At 39.1% G+C, this 16,369-nt stretch overlaps 1 protein-coding gene across 1 annotated transcript in view; it reads right to left on the bottom strand.

The window, feature by feature from the left end:
- Positions 1–16,369, bottom strand: part of MAK10 (MAK10 homolog) — a 55,016-nt gene that overhangs the window by 8,312 nt on the left and 30,335 nt on the right. Inside the window, 4 exon segments of the mRNA XM_086439555.1 lie at positions 8–212; positions 388–444; positions 1,786–1,884; positions 2,178–2,312. Of these exon segments, the coding sequence (XP_086295681.1) occupies positions 8–212; positions 388–444; positions 1,786–1,884; positions 2,178–2,312 (496 nt within the window).

Genomic DNA, 16,369 nt, shown 5'->3' with positions numbered 1-16,369 from the left:
TACTCACCAACATCACTACTTGCCACCATCTTAAGTTGTGTTTTTTCTGAGAGCTTGATCAAGACGACATATATAAACCAGTATACCATGCAGTATTCACTGGGAGAGTAGAGCTCTAGCTCGAATCCCATCATGAGAAAACGTGAAGCAATCCAGTAAGTTTGTTCCTCCGCCCAAATAAGGAGACTTTTGGACAGTTTCATGCATATGTTCTGCAAAACCAGTTAATTGTAGTAAAACAATGCAGATAAGAAACCAAGATAGACTGTACTAGACAGCAAAAATAAGGTGGACAACATGAAAGAAAGCCAGCCTGTTTGGTACACCATATGGACATTGTATGCTGAAATCTCTTAATTATGAAATATATATCTTAGAGCAATATACCTCGTCAACTGAAATATCTGATGTTTCTCCAAATTCTCTCTTGAAAGCCAGCTCCAGCTGAGAGACACCAGTAATGAAAACCAATAATGAGCCAACAGTTCATGATATTTCATGAGAGCTTCTATTACCACACCAATTTTTGTTAATGCAACCCCAAGATGTGTGCAATTCTTTGGTGATTTACATATGAATTGGATGGCATTAGCAAAAGTTGGTGTGGCAATAGAATCTCTATATTTCATTTATGCATTACATTTACTCAGATATTACTAATCTCCAGATTAAAAAAAAAAATACAAACAATCATGCATAGTCTGCACATCAGAAAGTCATCACCCTGGACACTATGAAACATGACATAGTGCAAGGGGTCTCCAGAGCCAACCATTTAGGATATCCCATCTAAGGATATGGCATATCTGCAGGGATAAGTCCAACTTCCAAAGGGGTTGGGAACACCTTGTCGCATAAAAAAAAATCCAATCTATGGTTATATCTGAGGCCAAAAATCAACCTTTTGATACCATTCCCTCAAGGATCTCACAAGTTAAGACCAAAATCAAATGTAACGTCCACTTATAGAAGATGATGACTATCACCGCAATATTCAGCTAATTATACATAACATACAAAGGAAATAGACAATTAATAAAACGTTGAGAGCATTTGGCTTCCTTTGGTAGTGACAATTTTATATTCCTACTAATGTCGACTAAATAATACGTGCCAAACAAACGATGTAGGACATGTCTTGAGTGAAATGAAGCATGGATTGAAATGTTCAAAATGAAGCTTAGAAGAAGAAGAAGAGGGTCAATATTAGGGATACCATACCGTGCAAAATGCAAGATGAGGCTTACCCTTGACATAAAGTCACCATAACTGACTGACGAAGAGATAATTGTGAATTTGTGATTTTATTCAAAATACCCTCCCTTTTTTAAAATGGAAAAAAAAAATAAGGAGAATTTACACCATCCAATTAGATCATGTTGTGGAGTCCATCTTCTTCACTGAAAGTTCAGCATTTAGGTTTTTTAATTTAATCAGATTGCATCGACGCGAGTTGATTCTTTGTCCTTATTTTTGTTAGGAATCACCTCATTTCTTCCTCCCATCTTTCATTCTTGCTCTTATTCTCCATATTTCCACTATTAACAACTTCCATCTTGCTTTTCGCCTAATCATTGTAAAATCAAGGTTAACATATTGTGCCATGGGTGGAAGTGAAAGCTCTCGATGAGTTATTTAACATATTTCCAACTCAAAATCTTAATTTTTTAGGAAAAAATAAAGAAAATATAGGCAAGGGTTTTTCAGATCTACGCACGGAGAGGGGTTGAGATGAAATTTATTATTTAAAGGCTATGGTTTTAGAATTCAGCTTGAAACACAAACCTGGACAGAAGTAACACTCCAATCTTGTAAAATTTTTCCAAGCTTACGCCTTTGCCACGCAGCATTGGTACAAAGAATTCTAAGCAAGTTGATCACCAGCTGCACATAACATAATATAACAAAAATTTTAATGAATTAACTAAATGAAAAAAGAGTACACATGCAACACACTCGTAGGATTTAGGATCCAACATTGAATTTTTCCCATCAAGGAGACTTGATTGCGCTAAAAATGACCAAACTTGATGAACATAACAATCTGATAAGATTTTTTAGGACCCCCCATATTTTACAATGGTCCAAAGTACATAATAGATTAAAAGGATAGGATCAACCAGAGCTATTGATAAAATAAATAGAATAAATATCCAAGAGAGAATACTGTTATTCACCTGCCCAAGCTGTACAACGAATTCATTCTTCTGAATTTCATGGTTCTTTGAGACTTCCGGTAACGCTGCAGCTCTAGAGATCACATCAAAAATAAGATCCCGTCCATAAAGCTTCCCATCTTGAATAAGTAGAAGCTGTTCATGAGTTTCAGGATGCCAATACAAAGTATGAGAATAATAAAAGTGAAATAGTAAAAGATAAAACCAACACTGACCTCTGAAAGATACACAAGGCATAAAAATTCAATTAATAGGTTATATTTCAATCAGCTTGGAAATGAAACTATGTCATATTTCAATTAGGGTGGAAATTATAACAATTTTCATGGAAATGGAAATGTTTTGAAAGTTGCTATTGGTATATATAAGACGTGTGGGGCCAAACTGGTCTTTTCCAGTTCCACACGTCCCACTTAGTGTACCCCTAATTCTCTTATATAAATATAAGAGAAGAGGCTCATAGAATATGATTTTTCTATTAAGTCTCTCTCAATGCTTCTTCTCTAAATCTCTCTCTTTTCTAAACAATAACATGGTATCATAGCAAGGTATAGATCTTGAAGTTTGAGAGCCTAGTCTTCTCTTCCTATTTCTCTTTCTTCTTCTTCTTCTTCTTCTTCGATCAACTTGGTATTAAAATCTTAGGCTTCTGATTACAACCTAGGGTTTTAATATTCTAGTTGGTAAATATTCACAGTATGTGAGTATGTTTGAAGTTAGTGTTTTGTAGTTTGGTAGTGCAAGTTGTGGTTTGGTGATGTGTTTTTCCCTAGGACGTTCAGATCTACTTTCCAAATATCCGCAATTCATCAAAAAAATGGACTTTAGTCATCTGTGATTTGATCTATAAATACATAAATCATATTCAATCAGATCTGGTTTGTGAATCAGATCTGCTATATATATAATAAATCTTTTTGGTATTTTAGATCTGGTTTATTTTGTGCGATTTATTTACTGTGGAGTGATTTCTAATGGAGATAAAGTCCAATGTTCCATCTCCTCCTGAGTTCTTTAATCTTCAGATGACCTCGATCAAATTAAATGGAGATAATTTTATCCCTTGGTCGAAATCTATTGAGGTGTTCCTTCCTGCCAAGGGAAAGTTGAAGCATCTAAAAAATGATCCTCCTAAGACTAACGATCCTCACTATTCTGAGTGGGTTCAGGATAATGCTCAGATTATGACGTGGTTGTGGAATTGTATGGATACCACCATTGATGTCAACTTGATGTTCCTATCTTCTACCAAGGAAATTTGGATTTAGGTTGGTAAGATGTATTCTGGAATGAATAATATTTCTCGACTTTATCAGTTGGCTGAAGAATTCTTTTCCATTCAGCAAGGTGACCAAAGTTTACCAACATATTACTCTTGCTTTCAAAATATATGGAACAAGCTCAGTGTATATCAACCCCTTACTACTGATTTGGCCGTACTACTTCGACAGCGGGAAAAAATGGATGTTCGTTTTCTTTCTGGCTTAAAATCTAAGTATAATTCTGTTAAATCTTATATTTTTACCAATAAATAGTTGTCTTCACTTATTGAAGTTTTTTCTCGCCTTCAGAGAGCTTTTGTTGGTGGTTCTGGTGCTACATCATTGGTGTTTGAACCTAACCGATCAGCATTGACTGTTTCTGGAAGTATAGATCGTGGCCATAGTATTAGCCGTGGTGGTGATCATGGGCATCATGGTAACCGTACCTGCTAGTAAGCGCATTGTTGATTGTCGTTGGGTGTATGTGGTGAAATATTTGCCTGATGGGTCTGTTGAGCAGTTGAAGGCCTACCTCGTGATCAGAGGCTATGCTCAGACTTATGGTGTGGACTACTTAGAAACTCTCCTATGGCAAAAATGACTTTTGTTTGTATTGTCATCACCCTTGCTACCCACTTTCAATGGCCCTTATGTCAGCTAGATGTTAAGAATGCATATTTGAATCGTGATTTGGAGGATGTGTACATGGAGCAACCTCCTGATTTTATTGCTTAGGGAGAGTCTGGCATGGTGTGTAAGTTGAAAAAGACCATTTCTGGCCTAAGACAGTCTCCACGAGCTTGGTTTGGGAGATTCAGTGAGGTAATAGTTCAATTTGGGTTGGAACAGTGTCAAATCATTCTATGTTTGTTTGCTTCAGTTCTTCAGGGACTATCATTCTGGTAGTTTACGTTGATGTATAGTCATCACAAATGATGACACTTATGGAATAGAGGAGCTGAAAGCCTTCTTTCAGACAAAAGATCTTGGCACGTTGCATTATTTCTTAGGGATAGAAGTTGCAAGATCCAAGAAAGGTATTAACCTATCTCAAAGAAAGTATGTTCTTGATTTGCTTGATGAGACAAGACACTCCAATGGACCCTAATTCAAAGTTAATAGTAAACAGTGGAGAGTTTGTTTGATGATCCAGAAAAATACAAAAGACTAGTTGGTATAGTCAATTATTTGGCTATCACTCATCCAAACATTTTTTTTTGTAGTAAGTGTAGTGAGTCAGTTTATGGAAACACCAAGGGTTCCACATTAGGAAGTTGTTGTTTGGATCCTTTGATTTCTTAAACGATCTCCAAGATGTGGTTTGTAGTATAAGTCCAAAGATCATTGGACTTAGAAGGGTATTGTGATACTAACTGGGTAGGTTCTCTATTTGATAGGAGGTCTACATATGAGTATTTGACGTAGCGGAAGCATGTGAATTAATAGATTCGATAGGTTGTGTTCAATGAAACACTCTAAATCAATTTGAACCAATAGATTCAATTGATAAACAAGCAATAGCTTGAAAGAAAATATAACATAAAGCTAGTTCAAAACAGAGGTAGAAGATTTAGTTGCTAATTAATTAGCCCTAATTAGGCTATATAAGAATTACATTAGATAAACAAAGAAAGGAAAAAACTAAAATAAGCCTACAGACTCTACAGACTTATTTAACACTCCCCCTCAAGTTGGTGCGTGGATATCAACAATGCCCAACTTGGACAAGACATCTTCAAAGGAAGTTTTACTAACACCTTTAGTAAGAACATCAGCAAGTTGTTGAGAGGTAGGAACAAAGGGAGTACAAATCTGTCCAGAAACTATCTTTTCTCTAATGAAATGACGATCAACTTCTATGTGCTTCGTTCTGTCATGCTGAACCGGATTTGCAGCTATGTTAATAGCTGATTTATTATCGCAATATAGTAAGAAGGGGACCGGCACAGGAAGACATAAATCAGCTAGTAAGATTTTGAGCCACAACAACTCGCATGCTCCAAGTGCCATAGCTCTGTATTCTGACTCAGCACTCGACCGAGAAACCACATCCTGCTTCTTACTATGCCAAGTTACCAAGTTACCACCAACTTTATTACAATACCCAGAAGTAGACCTTCTATCAGTCACTGAACCAACATAATCTGCATCTGTCCATGCCTCAATGCGAAGATGACCATGATTGTTGAATAAAATACCTCGACCAGGACATCCCTTAAGGTATCTAAGAATACGATAAACAGCAGCAAGATGAGATGTTCGAGGCGAGTGCATAAACTGACTTACAACACTAACAGCATAGGCAATGTTAGGGCGAGTCATAGACAAGTAGATCAACTTTCCCACAAGACGCTGATATTGGCCAATATCTGACACACTCTCCCCCTCAGAATCAGTCAACCTGTGATTCTGCTCAATAGGAGTATCAGCTGGACGAGATCCAAGCTGACCAGAGGCACTGAGTAAATCAAGAACATACTTACGCTGAGAAATAAATATATCAGACGGGGACCGGACAACCTCAATACCCAGAAAATAGCGAAGATGGCCAAGGTCCTTCAATCTCAAATTGACATCCTAAGTAGGTTTTGACCTCAGTAAGGCCATCGGCATCATCTCCAATAAGAACAATATCATCCACATACACAATCAGAGCAACAGTTTTGCCTTGGGAGTGACGCAAGAACAAGGTGTGATCAGCAGAACTCTGATGGAAACTAAACTGATGCATGACCTTAGTGAAGCGCTCAGACCAAGCACGAGGAGACTGTTTCAGACCATAAAGGGACCGGCGAAGACGACAAACATGTGCAGGAGAAGCAAAAGGAAGAAACCCTGGAGGTTGGACCATATAGACTTCTTCCTGAAGATCACCATTGAGAAAAGCATTCTTGACATCTAACTGAAAGAGAGGCCATCCTCGGATAGCAGCAACAGAAAAGAGAACACGAATGGTGGTCATCTTGGCAACCGGAGCAAAAGTTTCTTGATAATCAATCCCATAAGTCTGAGCATAACCTTTGGCCACCAGACGGGCCTTATAACGAGCAATGGAACCGTCCGGATTATGCTTAAGCGTGAAGACCCAGCGACAACCCACAGCTTTCCGTCCAGGCGGAAGAGGAACAATTTCCCAAGTTTGAGTTTGAGTCTTGTCAAGAGCAGTCAACTCATCAATCATAGCTGCGCGCCACTCAGGATGAGCAATAGCATCTGCAACAGTAGTAGGAAGAGAAACAGCGGAAACAGAAGCAAGAAAACTTCGATAGGAGGGTGATAGTGGAGAATCAGATATATAATTTGAAATGGGATAAGTACAAGTGCGCTTACCCTTACGAGTGCCACTAGGACGATCATCACAGGGAACAGACGGAGGCGGAACTGGAGGCGAGGAGGCGAGCTGGTTGGACATAGAAGTGGTGGTAGTATCACGGGGACGTCGAGAGTAAACCTGCAATGGAGGAGAGGACGAACTGACGGGGGGTGGAGAGGGAGGAACAGGCATGGGAAGGGGAAATAAAGAAGGAAAAGAATCATCAGGTGAATCTAGAGGAAACCATTCAGATTGAATACCAACGGACCCACAATAGTAAGGAGTATGCTCAAAAAAAGAAACATCTCGAGAAATGAGTCGTCGAGAATGAGGGTGGTAACAACGGTACCCTTTCTGGGTAGAGGAATAGCCCAGAAAGATACATTTTACGGCCTTAGGGTTAAGTTTAGTACGAGTTTGGACAAGAATTTGAACAAAGCAGACAAACCCAAACACGCGTGGAGGAAGTGGAAACACAGAACGATCGGGAGAGAACTTAAAGAGGGGTGTGGCAAACTGAAGAACACTAGAGGGGGTCCGATTAATAAGGTAAACAGCAGTAAGAACTGCATCGGCCCAATAGGATTGGGGCACATTCATGCCAATAGAAATGGCACGAGCTAACTCTATAATATGGCGATTTTTGCGTTCTGAGCGACCATTCTGCTGAGGGGTCTTAACATTGGACATTTGATGCTCAATGCCAGACTCTGAACAAAGTTTCAAGACCTCACTATAGGTGTACTCAGTATCATGATCAGAACGGAAGGTCTTGATGGTACAATCAAATTGGGTATGAACCATAACAAGAAATTGCTTGAAGATCCCATAAACCTCACTCTTGTGTTTCATAAGATAAACCCAAGTGGTACGACTGTGGTCATCGATGAACAAAACAAAATAGCGAAAACCAAGAGTGGATGTGACAGGGGAAAGACCCCACACATCAGAATGAATTAAGTCAAACATAGCAGTTGTAGTAGTATTCATACTAACAGGATAAGAAGAACGCACATGTTTAACTAATTGACAAGTTTCACAAGACAAATCAAACAAATTGGTATTATGAAATAAAGTAGGGAACATGTGTTTCAAATATCTAAAAGAAATATGGCCTAAACGTAAATGCCAACGCATTACAAGAGCCTTATTAGACTGACTACGACTACTACTAAACTGAAGAACAGAATGAGTGCTAAGGGAACCAAGAACGTCCAAGAGATACAATCCATTTACTTTATGTCCAGTGCCAATCGTCCTCTTCGACTCCAGATCCTGAAAGACACAATAAGAGGGATAAAAGGTTACACTGCAGTTCAAATTTTTTGTAAGACTACTAACAGATACAAGGTTAGTAGTAAGTTGAGGAACATAAAGTGTGTTAGTTAAGGATAAAGAAGATGTAACGGGTAAATGACCTTAACCAGCTATGGAAGACAAAGAACCATTAGCCAGTCGGACCTTGCGATGACCAGAACAAACACTATAGGTTTTAAATAGGGAGGACGTACCGGTCATGTTATCTGAGGCACCAGAATCAATGATCCATGGCAAGGAAGTGGTAGAAACACTGTGTGCAGATGCAAAGGTACCTGAGTGAGCGAAGGTAGAAACTGGCTGAGATGAGGTCTCTATCTGATTGAAGAATTTTCTGAACTTGTCAAGCTCGGCTTGGGACAAAGATACCGAATCCGACGAGGAGGTAGGAGCTGAAGGAGGTGCTAAATCATTTGTTTGCTGAGAAACTACATGAGCTGAAGACCGGTGAGACTGTTGACGATGCTGGTTAGGACGACCATGAAGTGCATAACAACAAGCCTTCACATGATCCAACTTTCCACAATGATCACACTTATGTAGCTGACGGGTAGGCAGAGACCCACTGGGGGACTATGAAGAAGGTAGACGAGCAAGCATAGCGGAGTGATCTCCCGAAGAAAGGGGTATGACAGCTACGCGACGACTCTTACGCAGTCTGTAGGGAAGGAAAAGGATCCATTCCCAATAAATGAACTCTCGCATACTCAAACTCATCTCGGAGACCAGCCAGAAACTGAAAAACCCGATTCTTGTCCAGAATTGACGCATACAATATCTCATCAAGAGGATCCTTCCAGGAGTAATACGAAGAATAAAACGTCAACTCTTCCCACCGAGAACGTAGTTGTGATATATAGGTAGTAACAGAAGAGTCACCCTGTGAGAGTCAAGAAATCTCACGCTCTAGGTTAAAAATTTGGACATTATTTTGACGTTGTGAGTAAATACTCTTTGCGGAATCCCATATCTGCTTTGTTGTCGAGGAGAACATAAAACCGGCTGCAATGTGTGGTTGCATCGATGAAACCAACCAAGAACGGACCATAGAATCGTTAGCAAACCACTGGGAGTAAGAACTGTCGGTCTATGTAGGTTGTTTATCCGCCCCTGTGAGATAACCGATCTTCCCTTTTCCACCAATGAACATTTCAACCGATCGTGCCCACAGAAGATAGTTAGGACCATCTAATTTCACGGTAGTGATTTGAATACCGGGAAAGTCGGTTGAATGAGACGGAAAACCACTCGACCCATTACTAGTACCAATGATCGAGGAAGAGGATGACTCAGAGGCCATCAAATAATCCGAGTACTTTGGTTTGAAGAGAGTTCAAGAAGATGAGAGCGCAACTCCCTAGGATAAAGTGATCGCAGCACCCTAAAGGTGACAATGCACGATCAAAAGAGCTATAAGGGCTGATTAAATACTGTTGTGGGTGATCCAATTAATCATTACCGCAAGTATAGGTAATCAATGAGTAAGATAAGTGGGAGAACAACCTCAAACAACACTCTAATGTGATCGAAAAACTTCGTAGGTGTTCAAAACACTGCCGGCACCTTCTTATAACCACTACGTGAGTTAAACAATTAAAAACACAGCCACCTGATGAGTCGTACAGGTCAAAACAGCAACTTGCTATGTTGAAAAAACTTAAACAAACCACTTTCTGTGATCGCAGATGTCCAGGCTGCTCCGATAGGTGTCGCACGACCTCAATACAGCCACCAAAAGCGTCGCACGACCTCAATATAGCCACCAGAGGCGTCGTACGACTCCACTACAGCCACCAGAGGCGTCGCACGACTTCACTACAGCCACCAACGGCGTCGCACGACCTCACTACAGCCACCAGAGACGTATGACTTCAATACAGCCACTAGAGGCGTCGCACGACTTCACTACAGCCATTAGAGGTGTCACACGACTTAAACAGCATCGTTGCTGTGAGTATAGCCTGATCGCAAGCTTTGAATCAAGTTGACTCCCTATCGCATGGGGTTTTCAGCAACAAATAACCCCTGTAGGGGTGATTTAAGTTGAAGACGAGTGATGTAGGGGCTTTGTTTCCAAGGAAGAATGAGTCGATTGAGTTTGTAGAGGAAGAAGAAGGAGTTCAAGTTCAATTTAGATTGCAGGCTCTGATACCAAGTTCAAAACAGAGGTAGAAGATTTAGTTGTTAATTAATTAGACCTAATTAGGCTATATAAGAATTACATTAGATAAACAAAGAAGGGAAAAGACTAAAACAACCCTACAGACTCTACAGACTTATTTAACAAAGTTAAAAAGTAATTAAAAGAGAAAAGATAATTGAATTGATTGATTGATTTTTAGATTTTGAACTCCTTATATAGATAACTCCATCATAACAACTTGTAATCCTACTAAAATACTAAAAATTAATATTCCTAACATATTTATAATATAATACTAACTTTCTAATCCTATTAGAACTCAAATTGGACACTTTTAAGTACTTCTAATTATAGTCTAAATAATAAAAATGAATTTAAAACTAATTATAAACTATCAAGGAATTGTACTCCTAGCATAACTATGAAATAGAAATCCTAGTAGAAATAGAAATAGAAATCCTAATAAAACTCTAATTAGGATTGTAGATGGCCTATATCAGGCCTCCTTTCTTTAAAAAACTCATCCCCGAGTTTAGTGTAGGACTAAAAAAACCATTTCCGAAAAATAAGGATAGATGTCTTTTATGTTGAATGTCGGGGATATGTGCATATCATCAGGCATGTCCACCACATAAGCGTTATCGTTTACTTTCCTCAAGATACGAAGGGGTCCAATTTTCTTTAGCATGGTCTTACTATAAGTTCCAGCAGGGAAGCGATCTTTACTAAGATAAGCCATGACCAAGTCTCCTTCTTCATAGCTCTTGAATCGTCTATGCTTATCAGCATTTGCTTTGTATTTTTCATTAGAAGCTTTAAGGTTCTTCTTCACTTGTCCGTGGAGCTTATGAAGGTTCTCAATCATATCATTGACTACCACATTGGAGTTGAGGCGAGAAAGAAGTTGTAACAAGTCCAAAGTATGATTAGGCGCTTTGGAATAGACTATGTGGAATGGTGCGTAGCTCGTAGAGCAATTTGGGACTAAATTATAAGTGAATCCAGCTTGTGCAAGTGCCAAGTCCCACTGTCTCGATTTGTCACTAGAAAGACACCAAATCAAGTTGCCAAGAGTACGGTTCACCACTTTTGTTTGTCTGTTCGTTTGAGGATGAGCGGTGCTTGAAAACGTAAGTTCAGTTTTCAATCTTGCCCATAAAGTCTTTCAAAACCAACTCAAAAAGTTAAAGTCACAATCCGAAGTCATGGTCTTGGGGATGCCATGTAGACGTACGACTTCATGAAAGAAGAGATTGGCTATATTTGCTATATCGTGAGTCTTGTGGCAAGGGATAAAGTGTGCCATCTTAGAAAAACGATAACAACAACGAAGGAAAAATCGTTGCCTCGTTGTGTTCAAGGTAATCCAAGCAAAAAATCCATTGAAAGATCTTCCCAAGGACCATTAGGGACTGGTAAAGGTGTGTACAAACCAGTGTTTTGTGCTTGTCCTTTCCCTTTTTGGCATATGAGGCATCGACAAACAAAATCTTCAACATCTTTCTTGAGGGACTTCCAAAAGTACCGTTCTTCCACAAGTGCAATGGTTTTGCCCCGTCTAAAGTGTCCCGAGAGTCCACCACCATGTAACTTTGTGATAAGATGCTCACGAATGGAACCGTTGGGAATGCATAAACTTGTTCATCTGAAGAGGAACCCATCTTGAACCACAAAGTCTGAAGTACCTTGCTGTCCCGAATTGCACTTTTCCCACATAACTTGGAATTTTTGGTTGTCAATGTAGAGTTCTTTGAGGAAGTTGAAACCTATCACAACTCCTTATAGTAATGAGCAAAGAATCTCTATTTTGCGAGGCATAAGAAGGACTACGACTTAGTGCGTCGGCAACTTTATTGTTGAGGCTAGATTTGTGTTGAATAATGAAGTTGAACTTCTGAAGAAAGGTGATCCATGAAGAATGCATGCTGCTGGTCGAACTTTGATTTTGGATGAATTTTAAGGCCTGGTGGTCCGAATAGAGCACGAATTCATTTTAGATCAAGCAATGCCTCCACTTTCTAAGAGCACGAACAATGGCATAGAATTCGACTACACTTTTGTCTTGCCTCCATTAGCTTCTCACTAAGGAATTCACTAGGCTTTCCTTCTCGAGATAAAATAGCTCCTACTCCATGTATGAAAGCATTACAATGGACTTCAAATAGTTTGTCATAGCAAGGAAATGCCAAAATAAGGGCGGAAGTAAATTTAGCCTTTAAGAGATGAAAGCTAGCTTCGGCATCATCGGCCCAAGTAAATTTTTTGTTCTTCCATGTGTCGATTAAAGGTGCTGCGATGGAGCTAAAATCCTTGATGAAACATCGATAAAATGATGTTAACCCATGAAAACTTCGAGCTTCCGAGGCTGATTTTGGAGAAGGCCAATCCCTTATGGCTGCAATTTTAGTTTCATCCACGTGTATGCCCTCTTTGGAGACTATGTAACCCAAGAAAAGTACCGACGACGTGAAAAAATGGCATTTCTTCAAATTGATGTAAAGATAGTTGGCTTGGAGAGCCTCAAAAACAGTCTGTAGATGCAGAAAGTGATCCGAATCAGATTTGGAGTACATTAAGATATCAAAATAGACCACAACAAACTTACCAATGAAAGGATGTAGTACTTGGTTCATGAGGCGCATAAAAGTACTCGGCGCATTTGATAAACCAAACGCCATAACTAACCATTCATACATGCCATCCTTGGTCTTGAAGGTCGTTTTTCATTCATCTCCTGGTCAGATCTGTATTTGATGATAGTCACTCTTCAAGTTGAATTTGGAGAAAATAGTTGAACCTGTTAGCATGTCGAACATCTCATCAAGCCTTGGAATCGAAAAGCAATACCTTATAATAATTTTGTTCACCGCACGACTATCTATACACATTCTCCATGTACCATCCTTTTTAAGTATCAATAAGTCGGAACCGCGCATGGACTAAAACTTGGTTGAATGAGACCCTTGGAAAGTAAGTCTTCCACTTGTTCCTTCAATATGTCATGCTCTTTTGGACTCATCCTATAATGGGGCAGATTTGGGAGGCTTACACCGGGCACCAAATCGATGTGGTGTTGAATATTTCTCATGGGAGCAATGAATCTGGCAAGTCCAAAGGAAGAACACAAGAAAACTCTTCAAGGAGGGGTTGCACTTGAGGAGGAACTTGAATAGAAGGGTCCACCGCAAACACTTGGCTTAAGTCCTCATTGATGTTGATAGAAAGAAAACATGTTATCTTCTCCTTGACTAGGTGGGAAGCCTTGGGCTTGACATAGGAAGGATGTAAGATCACTTTGACACCATTATACATGAAAGAATTGGTGTTGGCTTTTCCCCGGTAGGTGACATCATTATCATGAAACCAAGGCCTTCCAAAGAGGATGTGGCATACTCACATTGGGACAATGTCATAAATTATCTCATCTTTATATTATCCAATGTCAAAAGAAAGGGAACATTGTCTTGTCACATTCTTCTTGTTTTTATCGTCCACCCAACCTATAGAATAAGGTGTAGGGTGTTGCGTAGTGGGTAGCTTGAGTGCATCGATCATGTGGCTTGAAATTATACTTTTCGAGATTCCACTATCTATAATTAATTGGCGCAACTTGTCTTGCACCTTGCAAGTAGTTCGGAAAAGACTGTCGAGTTAAAGGAGCAACATGTTGTACTGACAATAAGTTGTGAATAATACAACTTAAATGTTCACCTTCGTCCTCCTCATAAGCCTCAAAGATGATAGCCGCATCATTATCAACATAGGGGTCATCTTTGTCATTCTCATAATCAGTCTCGACTACTAATGTGTGCGTCCTCCGTCACACTTCAGAGGTATGGCCCATTTTTCCACACTTAAAACACTTATTTTGCTTTGGATGTGCATAGGGATTAAGTTGGTGGGGTTTAGGATGTGAAGATGGAGCTTGAGAGGTGGAAGCATGGTGGTTGTTGTCGTAAGGGGGCTGATTGTGGGATGGATAAGATGGATGAGATGGGGGGTAGATTGTGGATAGTTAGATTGAAGTTCATTCCTTGAGAGAAGGCAAGATAAGGCATCAACATATTCTTGTACACTTTAAAACCCTAGCCTACAATTTGTAGGTTGATGAACAAGATTTGGATGTAATCCGGTGGTAAATATCGTTGCTTAAGCAATTGTTTCATGGCCAGTCATGTTTGCACTTGTCAAAAGCCTTGATGTAGTCGATCTCGTTGGAGATAGTCCCACCAAGAGAAGGCTGTCCCAGTTAGCTTAAAAACCACAAGTTTGACCTTCTTATCCTCCGAAATTTTCATGTACTCGAAGAATCGTTCAACATTGGAAATCCAATCAAGAAAGTCCTCAATGTGCAAGAGCTCATTGAAGGTAGGAATATCTACCTTAAGCCTATAGTCAAAAGACCACTCTTGTTGCCCATTGTTGCGAAGATGTGGGGGTGTGTTATGCATGAACACGCATTCAACCTATTCAAAATCATGTAAGGGATGATTTGTGGGTGGGGGATAATGGTCCCGTCTTGCATTGGCTTGGCAATATGGAGGTAGGTGAGTATGGGGAGGGTCAAGGAGAAGTCTATCATGATCAAAATAGGGATGTTTAATTAGGAGAGGGGTAGTATAAGGATCTAATTCATCTATGTAATCCATATATGAGGCCGTTATGGTTGTTGAAGGGTCATTGAAGTTATTTGTAGGGTTTTGAAGGAATATTTGGAGGATAAGGGTTAGGAGAAACGTTTTGTGGGAGTGGATATGTGGCTATTGGAGGGTGAGAGATTTTATTTTGAGGGTATAGAAGTGATGCGGTAAGGTTAGAAAGTTGAAGGAGAGTGGTATAAGATATGGGGAGTGGTGCGGTTTGGGCAAAACCAAAATTTGGGTAAGGTTTTGGTTTTGAGGGAATTCAGCCTCGCTATAAAAATTTCTAGGGGCTGAATTATGAAGGGAATCGTGGGAGGGATGGTGGGAATCATTTGGGTCTTTATCTCCAAAAGTTTTCTTACCTTTCTCCTTCTCAATGGTGTTGAGAACTATGCCTTTAACACGGAACTCCAACATAGCCATAATTTTGTTGGTGATTCTTTCTTTAAACTTCTCCAATTTAGCTTCCAATTGAGCTTCTAGATAAGATTTTGTGATAAAGTCACCTTCACCAACCATATTTTGTGGATCGTAGGAAAAGTTCTGATACCACTTGACGTAACGGAAGCGTGTGAATCAATAGATTCGATAGATTGTGTTCAATGGAACACTTTAAATCAATTTGAATCAATAGATTCAATTGATAAACAAGCAATAGCTTAAAAGAAAATATAGCATAAAGTTAAAAAGTAATTAAAAGAGAAAAGAAAATTGAATTCATTGATTGATTTTCGGATTTGGAGCTCCTTATATAAATAACTCCATCATAACAACTTGTAATCTTACTAAAATATTAAAAATTAACATTCCTAACCTCTCTATAACATAATACCAACTTTCTAATCCTATTAGAACTCAAATTAGGCACTACTAAACACTTCTAATTATAGTCTAAATTATAAAAACGAATTTAAAACAAATTCGAAACTAACAAGGAATTATACTCCTAACATAACTATGAAACAAAAATCCTAATAGAAGTAGAAAGAGAAATAAAAATCCTAATAAAACTCTAACTAGATTGTAGATGTCCTACATCAGTATTACACTTTCTTGGGAGGAAACTTGGTTTCCTAGATAAGTAAGAAGCAAAATGTGGTTGCAAGGTCTAGTGCAGAGACAAAATATAGAGCAATGGCTCTTATGACATGTGAACTGACATGGGTTAAGAATTTTCACGGAGAATTGGGTGTTAAGATAGCTACTCCTATGCGATTATATAGTGATAATCAAGCTGCAATTCATATTGCTTCCAATCCAATATTTCATAAGCAAACAAAGCACATTGAAACAGATTGTCACTTTATCAGAGACAAGGTTTTATGTGGGAAAATTAGTACACCATTAATGAAGTCTAAAGATCAGTTGGCAGATATGTTCACTAAGGCATTTAACTGTAGTCGCCTCAATCTTATTTGCTCCAAGCTAGATTTACTTGATATTTATGCTCTAGCTTGAGGGGGAGTATTATTTTTTCTTTAGTTTCTTTTATTTCTTTTCTTTAGTAGTTTATT

Source organism: Akebia trifoliata, chromosome 1, assembly GCF_017979445.1.
Source record: "Akebia trifoliata isolate Shusen 1 chromosome 1, ASM1797944v1, whole genome shotgun sequence".
NCBI classification, from domain to species: Eukaryota; Viridiplantae; Streptophyta; class Magnoliopsida; order Ranunculales; family Lardizabalaceae; genus Akebia; species Akebia trifoliata.
Note: the sequence above shows the minus strand (reverse complement) of the source record. Positions and strands in the feature narration are given on the sequence as shown.